Below are 17,061 nucleotides of genomic sequence, written 5' to 3'. Positions count from 1 at the left end.
GACATATCTAGTGTGAGAGTACTAGACAATTTGACAGATCCTTCTCCAGTAATAGGAGAAGTGCTACCGTTAGCTGTAGAGATAACTGATTGGTGACATGAACGAATAAATTGTATTTAGCTAGAGTCTTTGGTCATATGATCGGATGCACCTATATCAATAATACAAGTACTATTTTTAGAAATTGCAGAGAACACATTTGTTGTTCCAACATTACCTGGGTATTTGCTATGGGTTGCGGCTATAATTTATCTTCCACATTGAGTACTCCATGGATGTCACCATAGCCTTTCCAGCAATTTTTTTTCTTGGTTTTTTTGAGAAGTCCCACCATTCGTGATAGCCTATGAGTTCATAACAGTGCTGCTTCGAGTGAACTGGTTCACCACAATGACTACATTTAAGATTGTTAGATTTTCCAGGAATTTTTTGATGAACTAGATGTTCCTTGTTGAGTTCAGTTTGCTAACATAACTGAGCTTTCAGAAATTGGTCGAGAGCTTCCCATTGTCTATCTTTGTTGATACTATCGCCTTACATACACATATGTGTTCTCCAGGTCGAGTTTTGGATCTTTTCCCAAAATTTCTCCACGAACCTGATCAAATTCAGGATCAAGTCCACTTAGGAAAATATGAACTCGAAGCCTACTCATTGCAGAATGCAATTGAACCACCCCTTCAACAGTTTTTTCCTGGGATGTAGTCCTGTGATCAATTTCCTGAAAAATAGCAACAAGTTCATTATAGCACGTTGACAAGGGTCTACCATTTTGTGTGGTAGAAAAAGATTTTCAATTCAGTAAGAGACGGGTTTCATCTGAGCCATCATAGAAGGCTCTTGATACAGCCTCCCATATTTCATTGGCTATGGAAAGTCGAATAAATCGCTGCATTAGTGATGGACTCATTGAATCGATGAGCTAGCTTTTAACTCTATAATTTTCAGTAATCCACGTTCCAAAATTGGGATCTTCAGGTGGGGGTTTTTTGGTTTCTCCAGTGAGATATCCAGCCTTATTGCGAGCACCAATACGCATCTCCATAAGTTGAGACCATAATGGATAATTGGTATCATCCAATATGATACTAGTTGGAAATGCAGCATTATCCTAGTGAATGATAATAGGTGGAACTGAGCTATTCTGTGTAACAAATACAGCGGGAGTGATTTCTGCCATTTCAATTAGTAAACAAAGGAAATTGCGATAGTGGTTCAGATATGGAATTCAATTCGTGTTGAGCAGCTTTTAGGATCGAATTGCTCTGATACCATGTAAACAATAGAATTCTAAAAAATAATTCAGGTTGTATTTTCTTCTCTAGGATTGGTGTCAATATATAGATACTATTACATCATAAAAAAAAAGAAGGAAATAACACTATTTTAAGAAACCAAATATACATCTATACAAAATCTGTCACCTAACCAGTTCACCTAATTAAACTCCTATAATTACGAAATTAAATCAGATCAGTCTCCTATAATTGTGAAACTAATATGAAAATTACAGCAAGTAGTCAATTATGCCAACATTATTAATTTGGACGGTTTCTCGTACATCCCAATTTATAGGCACCGGAAGAATTGCTCATCGCCAACTCACTGTGTGCCACCGCCAAATTCGCATGGCAGCATGCTTTGGGAGGCTGCCACTGAAGCCACAATTGTTGACTTCTATTTTTTTTTTTTAATTTCTTTTTAAATCTCAACAAAGCATGAAGAAGGTAATGAATGCCAGAATTCAAAGATGTCGGCTGCGATTGTTCTACTAAAGATTCGAAGATAGCAATCTGTTTCAATATACATAAACCTGCACTTGCAAAGCAAAACCATTAACCTTCAGTCCATAGATTTTATTGAGAATTAGGGATCAAGAAGAGAATGGCAAATCAATCTTCAGGTAATTAAGGCTCAAGCTAGTACATGCAAGTCCTCTTTTAATAATCTTTTTTTTCTGCCTTCATGAATCACTATTATCGATCATGGTCCTATTTTTAAATATTAACTTTTGCAGTTAAGAGTTCATGGCCGGAGATCGTCGGGGCCAACGGGGACTCTGCAGTGGCTACCATAGAATAAAAATGTGGAAGCAATCGTGATCAAGGAGGGAATGCCTGTGATTCTGGACACCAGATTGAACAGCGTCTGGGTTTGGCTTGATGAAAATGGGGTGGTCACTCGAATTCCTACTATTGGGCTATTCGCTAAACAACAAATATATGATATATTATCTTAAATAAATAAAAAATTAGATAATAAAACAGCCACTCTAAATAAACGGTCTTTGTCATTTGTGACTTGGAAAATAAAAACTTATGTTAGATGTGTGTATCTTGTATATCTAATTAAATAAAATTGATTAATGGCTTCATTACTTTTTTTTATTATTATTCTATATAAAATGTATTTATTACCGAACTAAAGATGAAGCTAAACAATTTATATTTATACATAAGTTCACACCATTTCATATTATAATAAACACTACCTTTTATTTTGTTTTAATTTCCATTTCAATTGAAATTTAAATATTAAATTTTATAAATTTAAAACTATTTAACACGACTAATCTACCACATTTCATGTTTTATAATATACGTAAGTTACTTTTAAATAAGTTAATTGACTAATTTAATTAATTTTTCTTTACTTTTAAAGTATGAAATGATATTAATTTTAAATTTTTTTATTTATTTATTTTTAGTGACGAAAATGAGACAATTGTCCCTTTAGTTTTTGTAAAAATTACATTTTAGTATTAAAAAAAATATTAAAACTCAAATTTGCCCCATTAAAATTTGATATTTGTCTCTCTAAACATTGACTTTAAAAAATAACAAATGTTTGGTCCTCTTTATAGATTTGAAAATAAGGTGGGTAATTTTATAATTATTAGTTTTTTTTTTTTTTAATTATTTAAGTGGTGATTGCTTGGCTGCCCCTCTCACAGGCAAACTCAAGTATAGAGCTGCGTTGTGCGTGGCTAAATTAGAGGCAAATACACGATGAATCGTTTTTTTTATTAAAAAAAATAATAATAATTAAAAAAAAAACAAAAGGAAAAAAAGCTTTTCAACGTTTAGTGCGAAAATCATATACAACATTATGTACGTGGGGATAAGCAATTAAATAAAATATTAATTTAAAATAACTTTAATATTATTAAATTAAATTTTATTAATTTTAAATATTGCAATGAAAATTAAACATCCTAAGATATTAAATTAGAGGACACATATAGCTGTCAATCAAATATGAAATAAATATCTTTATTATTTTTAATTTTTATAGCAAACATACGATGGATTGTATTTTTTAAAAAATTTAGCTTTTTAACGTTTATTAGATCATCTACATGTAAGCCTGCCAAAGGTGATGAATGCCAGAATTTAAAGATGTCGGCAACGACTGTTCTACTAAAGATTCGAAGAGCAATCTGTTTCAATATATATAAACCCGCAAAGCCATTAACCTTCAATCCACAGATTTCATTGAGAACTAGAGATTGAGAGGAGAATGGCAAGTCAGTGTCCAGGTAATTAAGGCACAAGCTAGTGTATGCGAGTCCTCTTTTAATAATCTTTTTCGCTGCCTTCATGAATCACTATTATCGATCATGGTTCTATTTTTAAATATTAACTTTTGCAGTTAAGAATTCATGGCCGGAGCTCGTCGGGACAAACGGGGACATTGCAGCGGCTATCATAGAGACAAAGAATGCAAATGTGAAGGCAATCGTGCTCAAGGAGGGATTGCCTATAACTCAGGATTTAAATTTCAACAGGTTCCGGGTTTTCGTGGATGAAAATCGGGTGGTCACTCAAGTTCCTGCCATTGGCTAAACAACGAATTTATTACCTCAATGGAGCAAAAATTATATAATAAAGAAGTAATCGCAAATAAATAATCTCTATTCTTTATGATTTAAGGAATAAAAATTTGTGTTAATTTAGATTTATGTGGATCATATATAAGCAATTAAAAGTTTGATTATTATTCCAATTAAATAAAAATAGATTAATAAGTTCATTAGTTTTTTTTTTAAATTATAATTGAAAGATATATATATATTATTAAGTATAAAATTATTAAAAATTATTAAGATTTTAGTTTAATTAATTTTAAATTAATTAAATAATAATATAATGATATAATTAATAAAAATTTAAAATATATAATAAATTTTGTTATATATTTTTGTTTATAAAAATATAATTCCTCATCAGTAATTATATAACTTAAAAAATTGATGAGATGACTATTTTATAATTAAATTTATAATTTTTAACCTTATATTAAATCTTAAAGAAATTCACTTATCAACTCAACTAAAAATGGTTAATAAAATGGTTAATAGAATAGAATTTAGATTTACATAGAAAACTAATATAACCAATCAAATTAAATTTTTTTCTAAATAATAATAATAATTTATTTTATTTTTAGCTAATTAAAATAGAAAGTACTAATTTATCATTGCACACGCACCAATTTAATTTTTTTGGTTAAAATTAATTATATTTTTATTATAATATATTTATTTTTAGTTTATTTAGTAATTATTTAATTAAAAGTAATATTAATAAATTTACTAATATTTAAATTATATTTTTAATCTTAAATTATATTTTTAATATTATTTTCTTTTTTAAAATACATTTTATTTTGATATTGTTAAAAAAATTATTAAAATTTAATTTAATTATAAAATATATAAAATCAATTAAAAATAAAATAAATAAGAGGTAACGAAAACACTAAAACACAAAAGTTGCGAGAAAATATGGTTTCTTGAAGTTTTATTCCTTTGTTTTTTTATTCTTAAATTTTAATTATTTAAAAATTACTAGATAAAATTTTTGAAAATTAATTTTTACTATGTAAAAATATGAAAAAAATTATTTTTAACCCCGATATTAATTTATAACAAAAGTTAAAATTCACATTTCATAGAAATTCACATATATGAAAGTAAAAAATGCATTAAAATCCTGTACATCAAAATACTCAATAATTTCTCTAATTTAGGAGCTTTGGTAAAGAATAATGTGTACATATATATATATATATATATAGTTAGGTACCAATAAAAATTTTGTGAACTTTTATCACTAAAATATTAAGTTGTTCTTGTTCTAATACATAATGGAGTTGGACATCTAAAAAATTTTGTGCCTAACATTCAAAAAATCACAAAAGTTAACCCACTTTATCCTAAAATTTATACAATCAACTTAAACCATTTGATTTGCAAATATAAAACAAAAGACATTAAGTAAAAAATTTTATATGTATACTATGAAGTCCGCGATAATGTGAGACACCAAATAATTTTAGTATTCTTCCACAGTGAGTTGCTTGGAGTGAATGACTCCAAGTAGTAATTTAAAGAAAATCTTTAGTGCTCATACTCATAAAAAAAAAAAAAAAAAAGCATTACTTATTGCCATTACTTACCTTTATGGAGGTGAAAAATTGATTGTTATTTTCAGAACTAAAACTTGAATCTCCAAAACTAAAACACAAGTCATATTGTTTTTAATTGCAACTTGCCTCACTTGATGATCATCCACTGCAACTTGCCTTTTATAGCTATTATCACTAAATGCTTTACTCCGATTATCATACAACTCTTAGAGTATTTATTCTAGATGAAATTGGATTGCAATAAAAAAAAACTTGGAAATTAAATACAAATAAAACTAAAAAATTTTAATTTATATAAATACTAAACTTAATTTAAATACTAAAAAAAAATATAATTAAATATTCATAAAATTTCATTAACATAATTTAATGTTAATGTGAATAAATATATTATCTAACAATAGATGATGTAACTCTATTGACTTGGTCTATTGAAATTTATAATTAAAAATTAGCCTTTATAAGACATTCAGTTTCAATCTAAATTAAATATTTGTTTTTTTTAATATAAAGCTTATATTTTTTTTAAATGTGAATTTATGATTTCTTAGTTAATTATTTTTGTAAAATTAATAATTTTTTTAAAAACTTCCATATGGATTTTATCATTTAATTTTACTTTTTATCATTTAATTTTAATGAATATTTGAATTTAAAATTATTATAGTTTTATTTTTTAGGGAAAATTTTATATTTTTGTAAATAGCTCTATTAAATTAAAATTTAATAATTTTGAATATTTCCATGAAAATTAAATATCCTAAGATAATAAATTAGTGAATACATATAGCTATCAATCAAATATGAAAAAAAAAATTATTATTTTAAATTTTTATATGGAAAACGTATGATGAATTGCATTTTTTTAAAAATTTTAGCTTTTTAACGTTTATTATATAAATCATATGCGGCATCATGTAGTGGGATTAAGCATGCCAAAAAGGTGATAACTGCCAGAATTCAAAGATGTCGGCAATGACTGGTCTACTAAAGATTCGAAGAGCAATTTGTTTCAATGTATACAATGTGAGGTTTAACAAGAAACAAAACAGAAACCAGAACAATTGGATTTGAACGTGATATTTATTGAAGTAAATGCTAGGCTTTATATAGCCTTTACTACAAACAGAAAAACGAAATATCTGCTAAAACATGCTAAATATAGCAGTAAGAGTATATACTAACTAACAGAAAATAGCTTCTGTAGAATAGGACTTATTGACTCATTCAAACTACCAACAATCCCTCCCTTGAACTCATTCCTGCATGCAGAATTAGTTCAACACTGAACTGTGCATACACCAAGTTCTTGACGCAGCTTCTGGAAAGCTTCTAACTTGAGTGGTTTCGTCATCACATCTGCAAGTTGTTCTTTGGTGCCACAGAACTGTAATTCAACAATACCTTCTTTAACTAAATCTCTGAGAAAATGGAACCTCACCCTTATGTGCTTGGATCGTCCATGTAAAACAGGATTTTTAGATAACTTGATGGTTGAAGTATTATCACACATCAAAGCAGTCCCTTCTTCCTGTGAATGACCAATTTCTTCTAGTATTCTTCTCATCCAAATGGCTTGACAAGCACAAGCAGCTGCAGCTATGAATTCAGCTTCTGTAGTTGACAAGGTAACAATGGGTTGCTTGCGAGAAGACCACGCCACAGCTCCTCCACTAAACAGAAATGCATAACCGGAGGTGCTTTTGCTGTCATCTATGTCGCCAGCATAGTCACTGTCCGTATAACCAACCAACCTGCTTTCGCCACCTCTTCTGTAAAAAAGTCCATAATTAACAGTCCCCTTTAAATACCTTAGCACCCTTTTTATTGCAGCAAAGTGAAGCTTTGTAGGGTTGGCCATGAACCGACTAATGAAGCTCACAACGAACATAAGATCGGGTCGTGAAGCTGTGAGGTACATCAAGCTTCCCACCATTTGTTTGAATTGCGTTGCATCAACTGACTCGCCTCCCTCATCTCTGCTCAACTTTTGACCAGGAACAATCGGATTACTTACTGGATTATAGTTCTCCATCCCAAATCGTTGTAGAACTTCGCTAGCATACTTCCTTTGGCAAATAAAAATTCCAGCATTCTGTTGAATTATCTCAATGCCAAGAAAAAACCTCATTGGTCCCAAGTCAGTCATGTCAAATTCGTTTTCCATGGAATGTTTAAAATCTGCAAGCAATTTATCATCATCACCAGTATATAACAGATCATCTACATATACACTCACAATTAAAATTTTCTCTCCCTTCTTCTTGACAAACAAGGTTTGTTCATTGGAGCTGCTTCTAAAACCTTCTTTGATAAAATAAGACTCAATCCGACTGAACCAGGCCCTGGGTGCCTGTTTTAAACCGTAGAGGGCTTTTCTCAACTTGTACACCATTTTCTCACTTCCTGCTTTCTCGTAACCTTTCGGTTGTTCGATGTACACATCTTCCTCCAGTTCTCCATGCAAGAAGGCTGACTTGACATCCAACTGATACAATTTCCAGCCTCTTTGTGCTGCAAAAGCAATAATCATTCGAACAGTGTCCATTCGAGCCACAGGTGCGAAAACCTCTGTGTAATCTATTCCGTATTGCTGGGTGTACCCTTTTACGACTAGCCTTGCTTTGTATTTGTCAACCTCTCCATGCTCATTGAATTTTGTCTTATAAATCCACTTCACGCCAACCTTCTTGGCTCCAGCTGGTAAATCCATCAAGTACCAGGTGTGATTCTTCTCAATGGATTTTATCTCATCATCCATGGCCATCCTCCATTTTTTGCTTTTTACTGCTTCCTCATAATCTATGGGATCAGAGATCACAAGGTGGGCCATCATGTTTGTTTCATCTTCATCGGACAAGCCCTCACCTGAAACAAAATCAGTTAGTCGTATGGGGGGGCGTCTGGTTCTGCCCTCCCTTGCTCCCAAATCTCTTTCGAGATCGGAAGTGCCCTTTGTTGGTAAAATAACATCAGTATCTCCAGTATTGTTTTGCCCAGCAGAGTGTTCTTCTTGATTGTCTTGATGTCATTACCCCATTCTAATTCAAGTAATTGTTTCTCTTGAGAGTCCTGCTCCAATCCCAAGCCCGATTCTCTTCGAACACCACATCGCGGCTGTAAACAATTTTTTTTGCAATCGGATCATACATCCTGTATCCTTTGGATTCTTGGCTAAATCCAAAGAATACGCAGCTTGTACTCTTTACTTCAAGTTTTGTTCTTTTTGTGTCTGGTATGTGTACATGGCCGACACAACCGAAAACCCTGAAATAATCCACTGAAGGTTTCTCCCCACTCCAAGCTTCCTCGGGAGTCTTGTCTTTTACCGCTAGTGTGGGTGATCTGTTTAAAATATGAAACGCCCATCGCACCGCTTCGCCAAAAACTTTAGGTATTTGTTTTTCGATTAAAATTGCCCTCACTAGATTCATCACGGTTTGATTCTTCCGTTCAGCTACTCCGTTTTGTTGTGGAGTATAGGCCATGGTCAGTTGTCGTTTTACTCCCTGCTGCTTGCAGAAATCTGTGAACTCTGTAGAGTTGAACTCCCCTCCTCTATCTGTCCTCAAGCATTTAATTGGAAATCCAATTTCTTTTTCCACAAGCACTTTAAAGCATTTAAAATGGTAGAATGCTTCTGTTTTTTCAACACGAAAATAACACGTGCTTTCCTTGAAAAATCATCTATAAAACATAACAAGTACCTCTTATGGTCGTCAAGTCGGAGTAATCGGTCCACATATATCAGCATGAACAAGGCCCACTGCTCGTTGCTCTCCAATTGCTCCTTTTGGGATTGGGTTCCGATGTTGCTTGCCCTTTACACATGCTTCACATGGGGACGTTGGTGTTGAGATTTTAGGCAATCCAAAACCATGTTCTTGTCACCAAGGTATGTAAGCCTTTGTAGCCGAGATGCCCATATCGATTGTGCCACAAAATCGATTCATCTCAGATCGCCAACTTGAAAACAATTTTCATTAACCACCGTAGTAGGTGTTTCACCAAGCAGAATAAACATGCGGTTTGCACTCATCACTGATTCTGCCATCTTTCCTTTCAGTGGATGATAGAGGCTGCACACTCCGTCTTTAAACAAAATTGCGACACCCTTTTCTTGTAATTGACCTACACTCAGAAAGTTATTTTTCATTCAGTGGACACAAGACACATCACTTACAGTATAGCATACCCCTTGCAGGAACAGTTTTATAACCCCTTTTCCAGTAACCTTCATTCTTGTGTTATTTCCAAGCTTGACCGAATGGGTGAAATCGGTGTCTAAGCTTGAAAACATCTTCGAGTTACCACACATATGATTCGAACAACCCGAATCTACGAACCAGGCATCACTCCTACTGGTCTCATGGAGTTCGACATACGCCATTAGAAGCAACTCATCTTCTTCCTCCAATTCGGCATAATTGGCTTCCTTGCTTGAATTCGGGCACTCATATTGGAAATGCCCTAAATCATGTCATTTGTAACATTCAAAGGTAGCTTTGTTAAACACACCGCCTTTCTACCTCGTCCCCGTCCTCTATAGGAGCCTCTTCCTCTCGCTGGTCGAGTTTGAGCGGCCTTCAATTTTCAAAGACTGGTCTTCGTCTTCCTGTGCACACGTCGAATTTTTGTTCGTGAACCACCAAGGTGCTCTGGAGTTCATCAACAGACATGGTTTCAATATCTTTTGACTCTTCAATGGATACACAGACATAAGTGAATTTATCTGTGAGGGTACGCAAAATTTTCTCAACAATTTTGGTATCCGTCATTTCTTCTCCATTACTTCTCATTTTGTTTGCTACCACCATTACCCTTGCAAAATATTCAGTGATAGTCTCATCTCGTTTCATTTCAAGAACCTCAAATTCCCTTCGTAATGCGTTAAGAAGAGATTTCTTCACTTTCAAATTTCCACCAAACTTCTTCTTCAATGAATCCCAGACTATTTTTGCTGTCCGGCGATCCAGAATCTGTTCAAAGACTGTCCTATCTATTGCTTGAAATAGATAATGCTTCACTTGATGATCCTTGGTTTTCGCATCGTCAAGTTGGGCTCTTTGTGCCTCTCGGATCTCGTTTCCTGCTTTGGTTCTTCAAAACCATTCTCTATCAAGCTCCAAAGACCTTTAGCTCTAAGGAGATTCTCCATCAGCTCACTCCAATGATCGGAGTGACCATCAAAGTGAGGAATTTTGGTCAAGGTCTTATCGTCACTCATCCTCGCGGTGTTTGATCACTCAACTATTGTTGCTTTCACAGGGCCAGTGGGGCTCTGATACCAATTGTGAGGTTTAATAAGAAACAAAACAGAAACTAGAACAATTGGATTTGAACGTGATATTTATTGAAGTAAATGCTAGGCTTTATATAGCCTTTACTACAAACAAAAAAATGAAATATCTGCTAAAACATGCTAAATATAGCAGTAAGAGTATATACTAACTAACAGAAAATAGCTCCTGTAGAATAGGACTTATTGACTCATTCAAACTACCAACATACAAACCCCCACGCAAAGCCAAACCATTAACATTCAATCTACAGATTTCATTGAAAACTAGATCGAGAGGAGAATGGCAAGTCAGCGTCGGCACAAGTATATGCAAGTCCTCTTTAATCATATATATATATATATTTTTTGCCTTCAGGGATTCATGGCCGGAGCTCCTTGGGGCAGACGGGGACTCTGCAGCTGCTACCACAAAGAAAGAGAACAAAAACAACGTGGATGCAATAGTGATCAAGGTGGAACACCGTGGACTGGGACTTGTGTGTGACAGGTCTGGGTTTGGGTGGATGAAAATAAGGTGGTCACTCGAACTCCTACAATTGGATAAACAACAAATATGATATATTATCTTAAATGAACGATAAATCAGTAATTCGAAATACATAAACGGTCTTTTTCCTTTGGAACTTGTGGAATAAAAATTATATATGTAATTGAAAGTTTGATTGTAATTCCAATTAAATAAAAATTGATGAATGGGTTCATTATTCTTATTGATCTCCCTTCATAATTTATGAATCAATCTCAAATAAATGCCCCACCAACCTGCAGTCTAATTGTGGTTCAACAGCCACTTTGATCAGTTGGGCAATGGAAGAGTTGGAGAATCACATCACTCTGTAACTTTTTGCAGCTTATTATATATGAAGTTAAATGATCTATGTGTATATAGAGAGATGGTAGTAGAATGAGGAAGTACAAAAGGCAGTGAAGAGAAAGAGAAAATTGTATAAGAAATTACCTAAGTGTGATAATAATGAGGCATATGAATAGTATAAGATAGCAAAGAAAGAGGCAAAAAAAAAAAAAAACAGTTAGTCAAGTAAAAAAAAAACAGTTAGTCAAGTAAGAGCGCAAACCTTTGAAAAGTTATATGAGAAACTTGGAACTAAAGAATGGGAGAAAGGTATTTATAGATTAGCAAGGAGGAGAGAAAAGAAATGTCAAGATCTCAATCAAGTTAGGTGCATTAAGAATAAAGAAGGAAAAGTGTTAGTGAAAAATGAGAACATTAAAGAAAGATGAAGAAATTATTTTGATGATCTCTTTAATAATAGTCAAAATGGTAATAGCGTGAATATAAACTACAGAGCAATAGAAAAGAATGTGAATTATACTAGAATTATTAGATCTTTAGAAGTAAAGGAATCACTTAAGAGAATGAAAGTGGGTAAAGCCTGTGGACCCGATGGAATACCAATTGAAGTGTGAAAGTATTTGAAAGATATGGGAGTGTCATGGTTAACTAAATTATTTAATAAGATTCTAAACTCAAAGAAAATGCTTGATGAATGGTGGAGGAGTATTTTAATACATATTTTTAAAAATAAGGGAGACATACAAAGTTGCTCAAACTATAGGGAAATTAAACTCATGAGCTATACTATGAACTTGTGGGAGAGAGTTGAGGAACATCGACTACGTCATGATACTTTTATCTCTCCCAATCAATTTGGCTTCATGCCCGGTCGTTCAACTATGGAAGCGATCTTCTCATTAGAAGCTTGATGGAGAAATATAGATATGTGAAGAAAGATCTACACATGGTTTTTATCGATTTGGAGAAAGCTTATAATAGTGTTCCAAGATATGTCTAATGGAGAGTGTTAGAACAAAAGAGGGTATCTATTAGGTACATATAAGTGTTGAAAGATACATATGAAGGAGCAACTACTATTGTGCACACAGTGGGAGAGGACACAAGAGATTTTCCTATCTTAGTTGGATTACACCAAGGTTCATCTGTAAGCCCTTACCTTTTTATATTAGTTTTAGATGAATTGATGAAACATATACAAGAGAGTATCCCTTGGTGCATGATATTTGCGAATGATTTAGTTCTGATAGATGAGACATGAGAAGGAGTCAATAGAAAGCTAGAGCTTTGGAGAAGTACTCTAGAGTCAAAGGGCTTTAAGTTAAGTAGAACGAATACAGAATACATGCATTGCAAGTTCAGTGAAGGCCGAACTAGTGATAGGGAAGAAGTTAGTTTGGATGGAATGGTACTGTCCTAAAGTAATCACTTTAAATATCTCGGCTCAGTCTTTTTAGTAGATGAAGGATGTAAGGAGGATGTTAGTCATAGGATTAAAGCCGGATGGTTGAAGTGGAGACATGCCACGAGAGTTTTATGTGATTGCAAGATTCTCAATAAGTTGAAATGAAAATTTTACCGTACAGCCATACGACCGGCCATGTTATATGGTAGTGAGTGTTGGGTACTGAATGAGTGGTATGTGTCTAAGATAAGAGTTGCAGAGATGAGAATGTTAAGGTGGATGAGTGGCCATACTAGACTAGATAAAGTCCATAATGAGAGTATTAGAGAAAAGGTAGGAGTGGTGCCAATTGAGAATAAGTTGAGAGAAGGGAGATTGAGGTGGTTTGGTCATGTGAAGTGTAGACATACGGAGGCTCCAGTTAGATAAGTAGAGCACATTAGGTTAGAGGATAAAAAGAAAAGAATGGGTAGATCTAAACTGACTTGGAGGAGAGTAGTACAACATGACCTAGAAGCATTATACATTTTCGAGGATTTAACCCAAAATCGTTTAGAGTGGAGAAAGAGAATCCATATATCGGACTCCAAATTTTTTAAATAAAAACTTAATTGAGTTGAGTTGAGCATATAATGATTAAATAAAAATAATTTATCTATATATATAAGTTTACACTCACGTTGTTGATATTGGTGATATATATATATATATATATATATATATATATATATATATATATATATATATATATATATATAGGATAGTGATGTCACTGTTAATATTGTGAAAGGCAGTTTAGAAGTTCTTGGTTATATCAGGACAGTTGTTATGAAGATTCATGAACTCTTCAGATGCGATTGGGAAGTCCATATTCATCATATTTACAGGGAAGCAAATAACGTTGTTGATTGGATGGATGGCCATGCAAGTTCTATTTCTCAGAGCTATTGTTTTTTCGACTCTCCCCCGTATGGTGTTATCTGTTGGTTTATTCGTAATGCTTTTGGGTTAGCATATAAATAAATTATACAATATGAATAGTATACCGAGTACAGAAGTAGTTAGCCCTTAAATTTAAGAAGATGAGATTCATACTTTTGTAGGTGAAGACACCAAAAACACATAATAATTTGCTCAATATATAGGATTCAATTGATTTGTAAAAATATATTCTTCATTAAAAAAGAGAGTTTAATACATAAATTAACGAGGGTTCAAATTAAACAAATATACAAATATATAAAATGAATACAAGAAATTTTAAAAATAACTACAAAAATTATTGACTACAGAATTTTATTGATAATTTATTAATAAGTTACCGACAAAATAGAGAAGCTAAGAAAAATAAAATTTAATCCAATTTATACTGACGGACTCTTCATCGATGATGCAATTTTTGTAGGTAAAGGTAGCGCTTAATATATGTGGCAAAATTAGCGACCAAATTAAAAAGATACAAACGAAATGAAATTTTTGTACGAAGTAGAGCAACTCTGATCATTTAGCAAACTAATGAAATTTTTTGCGATAGTAGTAAACTAGTTAGCAAACTATAATTTTAGCAAAAACATTAGCAAACTAATATTTTAGCAAACAAGTTAGCAAACTAATTTACCAGATGTCTGTTTCAAATTGTAATCTTAAAAAATCTAATTTAAACCTTAAGATAAATATATTTTCCAATAGCAATATCCAAAGTCGTAATGAGAGAAAATTTTATAAAATAATTAAAAGAAAAATTAATTTTGAGCTCCAATTGACTAGAACTTTAATCTATTCTTTTTACACAAGTCCTAAGACTTTATTCCTAACTCTATGACTTTCATACATTTACTCCGACTCTTAGCTTTTATAATTTTGTTCTTTCTCAACTTGGATTCATCTTGAGATGCCTTTGAGTGCCCTTCCTCTTTAGATGCAACCTCAAAGATTCTTTATGAATAAGAGAAAGAATCTACACATCACTTGAAATTGAGTTAGATAGATTCATAAAACCACAACATATGAAATTTTATTTCATACTCCACCAAAATATAATGAGCTGCGTGTTTTTGGTTGAAGCTATACGCTTAAAACAAATTAAAGCCTCATTCTAGATCTTGCATATTTTTTTTTTTTTTGGGTAGAGCAAAGTAAACAAAGGCTCCTCTCAAATGTCGGATTGTACTGGACATACTGGACCTATCCCCTTGCCCATCTCTCATTTATCAAATCAACAAATTATGCCTTCTACATCAACCATGCAACATCGGCTACAATCACCATCAAGGACCCCACCACCAAGGCATGACTCATCTGGCATTGTTGGACACCACCCACTTGCACCAACAAAATTTTTACATGATCAGTCCACTGCACTACGGCAAGTAACCCATTCCATGACGCCTCATACTTCCCATAATAAAATATCAAAAAATTATGAAAATTAATAAAAGTAACTAATTAATGTAAAAACAAATCTTACTAATATTTGATGTGATTTTCATCTATCAATCTTTTAAAAATCATTATGTATTAAAAAGTAGTTTATGAAAGTGTGTCATATAATCTAATAAATATCCTTTAAAATTGCTATAACATATTAAAAAAATAATTTATTAATATTTTTTCAAAATTTAAAATTAAATGATATATATATATATATCTTTTATTGAATATAAAATTATATCATACTGCAATTAAAAATGTATGTCAATTGTTATTAAAAATTATATCAAGTATAAAATTATATTATCTACTATTGAAAATTTTATCTATAATAAAATTATATCAATTACGATTAAAAAATTATATTAGATACAAAATTATATCAGCTCTCATTATAAAATAATATTAGTTGCTCTTAAAAAATTGTTGCATGGCATATTAATTAACCTAAAAAATTATAATGTGGTATATTAATCAACATAAAAAAAAATTATATAAGCTATTACACTATAAAAAGAAAAAATAGATTAGCAACCAATCGAATCGGTTGCTAATCTATCAAAATCAGTTGCTAATCGATTTAGCAACCGATTCAGTTTGTTGTAATGAAATTAGTTACAAATAGGTAGCCGATAACCAAATCGATTGCAAATAGTAACCGACAATCAAATCAGTTGCTAAAATTAATTAACTTTGAAAAAATTAAAACTTTTGATAAAAAAAATTATTGATTACTAGTAGCAACTGATATCGGTTGCTATTAGCAACTGAAAAATAATCAAATGCACAAAATTTGGTGTTTTTAGTTTTAGAATTTTGCAACCATTTTGTAAATCGCTTGCTATTTATAACTAATTTAGCAACCGAAAATTAATTGCCAATTTAAAAATATTATAAAAAAATTAAAATTCCAAATAATAAATAAAAAATTCAAATCAATAAATTTTTTAAAATTATTAAAACAATAAATTATTAATGAAAATTTAATACTAAAAAATTAATATAAAAATATTATAAAAAATTACTAATAATAACTATTAAAAAAATTAACAAAAAAATTAGATATAAAAAGATATCTATAAGATAAATTACTAAAAAATATTACCATACATACATATATATATATATATATATATATATATATATATATATATATATATATACTAACAAAAATTTTTATTTTATGTAAAAAAAATAAAATAAATAAAAAAGATGAATAAGAAAATAGATGAGAGGGAAAAATGATAAAAAAAATTGATGAAAAAGAAAAAGATGATAAAGAAAAAAGTTAAAAAGGGAAAAATATGAATAAAATATATGAGAATGAAAAAGATGATAAAGAAAATGAGAGAAAAGAGAAGAAAGAGAGAGAAAAAAAAAAGTGAGTAGTGTGGAAAAAAATGAGAAGTGGAGAATAAAAATGAATAATAGTTTATATAAGCGAATTAGCAATTTATTGTCGATCACTAATTTCTTTTAAAATTTGGCGGGAATTTTGGGGAGAAAATTTTGTAATCAGTTTACAATCGGTTACAAAATTGGCTGCAAAAATTGATTGTTATTAATAAACAATTCGCAAATCGATTGTAAATTAAAATAAAAAAAAATGGGCAAGAATTTTTGTGTGAAAAAAATCGGTTACCGTTAGTAACTTATTCGTAAATCAGTTGCAAATCAAAA

The 17,061-nt window shown here is 31.5% G+C and overlaps 1 protein-coding gene and 1 long non-coding RNA gene across 2 annotated transcripts; both read left to right on the top strand.

Annotated features, from left to right (window-relative positions):
- Positions 1-1,721: 1,721 nt before the first annotated feature.
- LOC110663198 (uncharacterized) lies at positions 1,722-2,368 on the top strand. The gene is made up of 2 exons (XR_002496464.2): positions 1,722-1,903; positions 2,018-2,368. It is a non-coding gene; the product is annotated as an uncharacterized LOC110663198 (long non-coding RNA).
- Positions 2,369-3,260: 892 nt separating this feature from the next.
- On the top strand, positions 3,261-3,923 carry LOC131175593 (protease inhibitor HPI-like). Its single transcript, XM_058140244.1, has 2 exons — positions 3,261-3,538; positions 3,652-3,923. The coding sequence occupies exons 1-2, from the start codon at positions 3,520-3,522 to the stop codon at positions 3,843-3,845; spliced, it is 213 nt and encodes a 70-aa protein (XP_057996227.1). The 5' UTR covers positions 3,261-3,519; the 3' UTR covers positions 3,846-3,923.
- Positions 3,924-17,061: the final 13,138 nt, after the last annotated feature.

The sequence above is a fragment of the Hevea brasiliensis genome, chromosome 2, assembly GCF_030052815.1.
Source record: "Hevea brasiliensis isolate MT/VB/25A 57/8 chromosome 2, ASM3005281v1, whole genome shotgun sequence".
NCBI classification, from domain to species: Eukaryota; Viridiplantae; Streptophyta; class Magnoliopsida; order Malpighiales; family Euphorbiaceae; genus Hevea; species Hevea brasiliensis.
Note: the sequence above shows the minus strand (reverse complement) of the source record. Positions and strands in the feature narration are given on the sequence as shown.